General features: G+C 37.8%; 3 protein-coding genes across 24 annotated transcripts in view; 2 read left to right on the top strand and 1 right to left on the bottom strand.

Moving 5' to 3' along the window:
• Window positions 1–84, top strand: part of unc-104 (kinesin family member unc-104) — a 23,799-nt gene extending 23,715 nt beyond the window's left edge. For all 22 annotated transcript variants that reach the window (XM_025299789.1, XM_025299792.1, XM_025299797.1 and 19 more), the window contains one exon: window positions 1–84. This exon is cut by the window's left edge and continues 207 nt beyond it. The gene's annotated coding sequence lies outside the window, so the exon portion shown is untranslated.
• Window positions 85–2,018: 1,934 nt separating this feature from the next.
• On the bottom strand, window positions 2,019–3,914 carry LOC105180470 (glucose-fructose oxidoreductase domain-containing protein 1). Its single transcript, XM_011136527.3, has 2 exons — window positions 3,086–3,914; window positions 2,019–2,902 (listed from the first exon to the last, which is right to left on the bottom strand). The coding sequence occupies exons 1-2, from the start codon at window positions 3,570–3,572 to the stop codon at window positions 2,229–2,231; spliced, it is 1,161 nt and encodes a 386-aa protein (XP_011134829.1). The 5' UTR covers window positions 3,573–3,914; the 3' UTR covers window positions 2,019–2,228.
• A 448-nt stretch (window positions 3,915–4,362) lies between these two features.
• LOC105180469 (sorting nexin-14) lies at window positions 4,363–7,867 on the top strand. Its single transcript, XM_011136526.3, has 9 exons — window positions 4,363–4,445; window positions 4,528–4,765; window positions 4,847–5,230; window positions 5,356–5,671; window positions 5,818–5,973; window positions 6,064–6,188; window positions 6,309–6,367; window positions 6,478–7,319; window positions 7,387–7,867. Exons 1-9 carry the CDS (start codon window positions 4,363–4,365, stop codon window positions 7,794–7,796), a joined length of 2,613 nt encoding a protein of 870 aa, XP_011134828.1. The 3' UTR covers window positions 7,797–7,867.
• The last annotated feature ends 203 nt before the right edge of the window (window positions 7,868–8,070 follow it).

The following is an 8,070-nucleotide window of genomic DNA, read 5'->3' as shown; positions in this document are numbered from 1 at the left end:
TCTCTCGAATTTCGCTAGGCTCACTGTAAGTGGTAACGTGTAATAAATCGGTCAATAAAAAGCTTATGTGCTTAATAAATCCTCTTCACAGTAGTATTTACATATTGCCTGTATAATTATGTTGGGAAAAAAATCTTACAATTATAGACTTTGTTTCAATATTATTCCAATTACATGTAATTAATTTTGATCAAACGTTTCAGCATTTGACGAATCTTTTAGATTTATATAGCAATTAATTGTAATAATTAAATTTTATATTCAATAGTGTACATAGAAACCTGAGACTAAAATCTACGAAATATTTCTTAAATCATCTCTTACTGTCTTTATTTTTACCAAAATTACAGCTTATTAAATTTTGTCTATTTAAAAATTCAAATAGAATGACTCGTATTTAGCATCTATGTTAACAATAATCATTAATAGTATACCAGATGTATGCATAAGTTTTTTCCGGTTTTTTGGTACAAAAAAACACGTAATTTTCAAGGGAAATTAATTTTTATTTTATTCAAAATATTGGCCATTGGCTTCTACACATTTCGCCCATCTTTCAGGTAACTTATGAATACCATGCCAGAAAAACTGCTTGTCTTTTGCGGCAAACCATTCGTCGAGCCATTTTCCAACTTCCTCGAAATTGCTGAAGTGCTGCTCTGCGAGCGCGTGCCCCATTGATGCGAAGAGGTGATAGTCAGATGGCGCCAGGTCTGGCAAATACGGCGGGTGCGGAAGGATGTCCCATCCAAGCGATTTCAAGGTTTCTTTCATTGGTTTTGCTGTGTGAGACGGCGCATTGTCGTGTAACAAAATCACTTTGCCATGTCTTCTGGCCCATTCCGGTCGTCTTTCGATTAATGCGTGGTTTAAATTAATCATTTGTTGGCGATAGCGTTGTGTATTAACGGTTTCGCCGGGCTTCAAGAGTTCATAATACACAATACCGCTCTGGTCCCACCAGACACAGAGCATGGTCTTCTTGCCGAAGCGATTTGGCCTTGGTGTTGAAGGACCGGCTTCGCAGGTTGAAAACCCGCTTCGGGTTTTCAAAATAAATCCATTTTTCGTCACCCGTCACAATTCGATGCAAAAATGATTTCTTTTCGTGGCGTTGAAGCAGCACTTCACAAGTGACTTTGTGATTTTCCATTTGACGTTCATTCTAATCGTGTGGGACTCATTTACCGAGTTTATTGATCTTCCCCATTGCTCGTAAACGTCTGCTGATTGTTTCTTGTGACACATGTAATGCTTCTGCTAATTGCCGTTGAGTTAGAGTTGGGTCATCATCCAATAACTCCTGCAATTGCTCGTTTTCACATTTTTGTGGTCTACCAGAGCGCTCACTGTCTTTCACATTAAAATCACCACTTTTAAATTGTCGAAACCATGTCTCACATGTTCTAATTGATGGAGCGTGTTCACCATATGTTTCTACCAGCAAACGTTGACTTTCAGCAGCCTTTTTCTTTTGATTAAATAAGAAAAGCAATGCGTGCCGCAAATGTTCTTTTTCAGGCACAAAACTCGACATGATCACTGAACGATAAAACAAAGACGCTAGTTTTTGGCGGACTCAACTTGTGTGTGTTTGTAGTTTAATGTCAGACGAACAAAATGACGTATGTGTGAAATTAATACGCTGCGTACTTTTCGCTGGCGCCATCTCTTAGTTAAACCGGAAAACACTTATGCATACACCTGGTAAACAGGTATACGAATATAAATAGTTACACACACACACACACACACACACACACATATGTGTGTGTGTGTGTAACTATTTATATTCGTATACCTGTTTATACTATTAATGATTATTGTTAACATAGATGCTAAATACGAGTCATTCTATTTGAATTTATATATATATATATAATAGTATAATTATAATATTAAATATTAAGGAAATCATTGTGTTTAACATGTTGCTGTAAGCACAACCATAAAACCATTCATAAATATTAATTGATATTTATATGTAAATTCACATATCAATTTATATATAATGTGTATGTACAATGCAACAGTCCTCTCATTATATATATATTAATATCATCGTAACAAAAATGAAATATAAATTAAATGATAGATAAATAGAAACCAATGGCAATAGCTGCTTTAAAAATATTCGCGTTTGGTCTACCGATGTACAGTCTCTAGAATGTGTGATAAGATGGCAGATTTTTCTACTAGCAATAATCAGTTTTCACAAAGCAGTCTTTTTATATCGAAATAGCGGTAGCTCTGACAGCAGCGCTTAACACAGGATTCGGGTCTGGTTCCTCCGTTAGCATATTCACTTTGGCCCACTCACGCTGCCTATTACTCTGACGTAGTGCATCGATAACTGCTTGCACATAGAGACCATCGTCGAACGTAGATGCGGAGAATACTGGCTCTTTGATCCAACCTTTCTTGTCTTCTACAGATTGGAAGGCCTCTCTCAGTGCTGCTATCATTTTTCTCAGTCCTTTGATGTATGGCCTAGGGATGGAGTCTGCGATCGGTATGGTTATTTCTTGTAGATCGTCCATGTCGCGATATAAAATTTCTTCTTGTCCCGCGCGACAGCCGTATAAATCGCCGCCACGTACAACCATATGATTTCCACCACCACATATCAACACTTCTTGAGAAAGCTGTCCTTGTAAATGATTGCTCAGAGTAGCTGTTACTAAGGTACCACCGCTTAACTCCATCTGAAAGCTACAGAAATCCGGCGACGTGACGTGCCTGATACCATTGATATATTTGGTTGTTTGAGTGAACGTTTTCACAACAGCGTGTACTCTGGTTGCTCGTTGACCTGTTAAATGAGAGATGAGATCTATAACATGACTGCCTACTAATGCAAGAATCCCTCCACCCATTGTGTCGTCACACAGCCAATCATATCCTGAAAGGGATGAAACAATGAACAAATATTTTATATTACAAGCAAACATTTAATTCCTATTTTATCTTAAAAAGATAGACTGCAATTTATCTATATAAAACTTCAATATACGTTCTTTTAATTGTGGAATTTTTGCAATACTTCTATGTGATTAAACATTCCATTTCATTTGTCTATGCTTACCATTGTGTAACAAACTTCCCATGTGTACTCTCACTTCTATAACTGTAACCGGTCCACCTAGATATCCATCTTCCAGAGCCTTCTTCATGTACACGAAGGTTGGCAAGAATCTCAAACTGTGATTAACTATGCTGATTAACGAGGGATAATATTGTGCAGCTCGTACCATCTTCAAAGCCTCGCTTTGACTTAAGCCTGCAGGTTTGTCGCATACAACATGCTTTCCGATACCTAAGGCCTTCACGGCGATCTGCGAGTGCAAACTTGGCGAGCACATTATAAAGATGAGATCCACGTCCTTCCTGAGGAGGACGTCGTCTATTCCACTGGTATGAAAAGGTATCGCCAGATCTTTCGCCACCTCTGAGACCTCGGCTAAAGTACGACCCCATATAGCCTCGATTCTGAAGCCCTTTTCTCGCAAAAATGGTATTATAATCCTTACGATACTTCCCGTTCCGAATACTCCAATACCGGGCAACGTCATTTTAACTATGTAAGGACGTTTGATGTTTGTCTCTCAGAGTTGCCTCACCAAACTTAACCTAGTTTCTTTGAAAACTCCTTGGGTCAATATTTCTTGCGAGCGATTTATCTTCACCTTGACTTGCGTTCACTCGTACTTTTCTGTTTCGAAAGTGCAACTCAACGGCATACATTAGTATGTATTTAGCGTTAGAAGATTTGTTTATGACAGCAGTAGCAGTAACCAACGGCGATTTATATATACGCGTGGTAAAACACACAGGTAAACATAAGGCCTGTTCGTTTTGTCTGCACTGCTGAACTGGTGCGTTAAGTTAAAGTGAGACAAACGTAGGTTTTCTCACTTCAACTTGTTGCACAGTTCAGCAATGCAGACAAAACGAACAGGCCTATATTCAAGGCCGACACGCATAGAGTATGAGTTTTAAGTTCATGTTTAGAATGCAGGAGTACTTATCTTGAATTTCGATTAGCTAATATGCTCATTGGACACTTTTTAGTACATAAAGTGGAATCTAAATGTTATAAAATTTATTCGACGATGTAACAATAGTAATTAATTGTAAAATATAACGTGCTTTTGAAATTGACAAATCTTTCTTATCGACCACACCTAATAGTTTATCGACAGAATTGAAATGAACCAATCAGATGCTCGAGTCTCTAATCACCTGTTAGTTGTCATTCAGCCGAGCACAGCTGAGCTGTAATGTGTCAAAACAAGAATGATTTGATAAGTGAATGTATTGTTTCTCTGTCTTTTAATATTATATATTCAACATCGAAAAAACATGCAAGATTTATACTATTTTAACATCACTGCATCAGCGACTATTGTATTATTTGCCGCATTCATTCTAGTTGTGTTTCAAAGGTAAATAATATGCACTTATCAATAAGTATATCAACAAGTATATCTCTATATCTTAATTACTATAGTTATAATATCTTTACAGTATCGCTTGGACATTCCTTGTAGTTATTATTTATGGCATCACCAGTTTTTACACTGTACAATTTTTACAAATCATTGACAGTTTGTTGACAAGATTTAATATCACAAGTGACACATTTATTACAAAAGCTAAACAGGATCTATGTACTGTTTGTAGTAATGTCTGCAAAAGACATAAGTTATTGCCACATTCAACAAAAGTCAAAGTACCAAAGGATTTTGATCATGCTTTAGAGCAGGTAATTATAATTTTTATTGTATACACATAGTTTGTACTATTTTATGCTAATAATATATATAAACATATTATCATGTTGCAGCTTTTGGAGGAGATACTGCAGATTTATGTCTGTACATGGTATTCAGATTTTTCAACAAATGAAGCTTTTATACAACAACTGCGTTTGGCTATAACAACAGCAGCAAAAAACATTGCTGACAGATTACTACGTGCAGATACAGCAACCATCATTTTCCATGATCTGATTCCTTTAGCCATACAACATGCCCGCGATTGGAATATGCTCAACAAAAAGTCAAAATCTGAAGTTAGGATGCCTCAGGATTATATTGGAAGTTATTTAGGTTCTAAGATTCATCCAGCTGCTTATTCGAGGAAAGCTGAGCTGAATTATTTGCGAGGATTAGTTACTGCACTCTTGCCACATTTATTACCTGCTATACATATTTCAACAAATAACAAAGTAATAACTATGTTAGATAGTAATATACTATGTTAGAATTTACTACACCTTTGTGTGTATGAATCATTTCAGATATTCAATTGATCATTGCATATTTTGTACATATTTTTTATGTGCATTTTTAGATAATACTACGTGAAATCTTGTCAAATTGGGTGCTGTTACCAGCGATTGATGCACTTGCAGATCCAGAAAATATAAATATGTTGGTGACATTATCCACTCACCGTGATACTTCTTTGTCAGATGCTGCTGAAACTATTAATGTACCGATGCTGCAATCTTGGGTTACAATTCCAGTAATGCATCCACACATTACACAGAGTTGCTTCAAACAATCTCTAGATGAAATCTTGAACAATCCTGAACTGTTGTACATGTTCATGCAACATATTAAAGAAACAGGACCTATGAATCTTCTTCAATTTTGTTTAGATATTGGTACATATATATACATATATATATATATATAATATATATATAATATATAATATATATATATATATATATATATATATATATAACATCTGTCGTATTATAATTTTTCGAGTAACAATTAATGCATAAATGATATTGATATTTTCCAGATGATCTCAGCAAACGTATGTTAAATCCAGAAATGTCGACTAATGCTGAGGAAAATTTATATATAGACGTTCAAACCATGTATGCAGTATATCTTGATCCTGATGGTCCTGAATACCTGTATTTACCATTGCATATATCAAAAGGCATACAACAGAGTAAGCAAATCAGAAGTAGATCGAAATTTAGCTCGAAATAGTTGCAAATTTAATCATGCAGATATGCATGTGTGTTTCTCCTTTTTTCAGTATTAGAAGGCGGACCGGAGAAAATTCAAGAATTACGGACTTCGCGACCTTTTTACCAAGCTCATCAAGAAGCACATGCGCTTTTAGAGAGTACCTGTTTACCATCATTCCATCATAGCTATCAAGTAAGAATATTTAACGATTTATTCTTTTTACTACAATAATATTCAATATTAGAATCATCAGTTATTAAGTGTAAAAAGAGGAATTTCATATATTCTAATGAAATTTTAACGTAATTGCAGTTATACAAATACTTGTGTGGCCATTTGGTGTCTGAACAGGCAAAAACCACTGCAATCAAGTAAGTATATTTTCAAGTAGATGTATATTTTCTCACAGTTATATGCACATGTGTAAACTTGTAAGAAAGTTTGTATAATCATAATAATCACATATATTCACTTTCTCCAGCGCGAGCGGAAGTATATGCACTCCCATACGATTCAGCAATCAACTCGGCAAGATCGATGGCGTTGTACGCACGTCGACGATGGACGGCGGCCCGTTTCAGTTGCAGGATGCCTATCCGGTCGAAGAAGTGGATTGCACGGCCCGAGCATACAATGAAATTAAAGGTTTCGGTGACAAAAGCCATCGCGATTTAACGGCGTGGCGAGTCGCTATTCCACATGTGGATGGTAGTGGCGCGCAACCGGTGTACACGATTGCAGTTCATAGCGTAGCAGAAGCCAAGTCATGGGTGGTTCGGCGGCAGGATCAAGACTTCTACACGCTGCGAACGCGACTTACTGAGTTCCACGGCGACAAAGAGTTGAATGATTCGCCGTTGCCGTCGCGCAAAAATCCCCACTTGTCTCTCACTACTAATCGACAACGTTACGAGGAATTTCTGCAGAAGTTGCTATCCAAACCGATGTTGCGGAGCAGCGAACTCTTGTACACCTTCCTCACAACGCCAAACTTGAAGCCTTATTACGCTAATTACAGCACACCTGACATCGGCATTCTCTATCAGAGCATGGCTTATAAATTGCGCAAGGAAAAAGGACAGCACCTCGACAAGTTCATGAGCACCTTCCTGGCGTCCACAAATACCAAGTATGAGCACATGGACATGGGCGTCGAGCCATCGAGTGAACACAATCTCAGCGAGGCGGAGAACAGAGATAGGAGGCTGTTGGACGGGGTGTTTGGCAATAATCTGAATTTACCGGTGGCTTTCCAGAATTTCCCTTGCAGCCTACCGCAGCGTGATCACATGAAAGGTGCCAGCCTGTGCATCGTGGAAGCCGGTAAGCTCAAAAAGATACACATAGATTTACAGGTCTGTATTTACGACTACGTGTGTTGTTATTACAGTTGACGGTCTACTAAATGTACCTCCTGTGATATTGCAACTCTTTTGGATATTTGGCTCGCTGTCGTGCAAAAGGTTGGACCCTGTGGTGAACACGATGTTCTACAATGTGCTGGTGAAACTTCTGAGTGGCGGCCGCGCTGCCATTGTCGTCAAGCTCTTGCACGCGAAGGTAGTCGGTGATAAGAGCTACATAAAAGACTTCTCCTCGCAAGAGAAGGATTATTATGACACCGCCAAGGAAGGACTACATTCCTTGTTACCGTGGTGGCTAATTGGGGTATCGAAGCCTTGGAGTAAGCTGATGGATTCTCTCCTGGATCCTTTGCAGAACGCGCCGTTCAACAAGCATCTGGCATATTTTCTGTTGGATCACCTCTTGGTGAATTTATTCCCCGAACTGACAGCGTAGTATATTAGATTATAAAAAAATCAATGTGTATAATGCAATTTACTTAGTTTTAAATAAAAGTTCCTATTGAGTTCTATTATACATAAAGTGATGCGTTTATTACAATGAGCAATTTTCATATTAACCGCGAGGTGCTTAGGATAATCGCTAATCGATTCGTGATCGAATCGATAGGGTCACTCGCTTCTTTATAGATGGCGGCGTAGTTTCTTCATTACCGACTGGGTTCAGGCTGGATCAACCGACAACGGTTCTTACTTTAAAATCTGCGCTT

Source organism: Harpegnathos saltator, unplaced genomic scaffold (assembly GCF_003227715.2).
Source record: "Harpegnathos saltator strain DR-91 unplaced genomic scaffold, Hsal_v8.6 scaffold293, whole genome shotgun sequence".
Taxonomy (NCBI): domain Eukaryota; kingdom Metazoa; phylum Arthropoda; class Insecta; order Hymenoptera; family Formicidae; genus Harpegnathos; species Harpegnathos saltator.
Note: the sequence above shows the minus strand (reverse complement) of the source record. Positions and strands in the feature narration are given on the sequence as shown.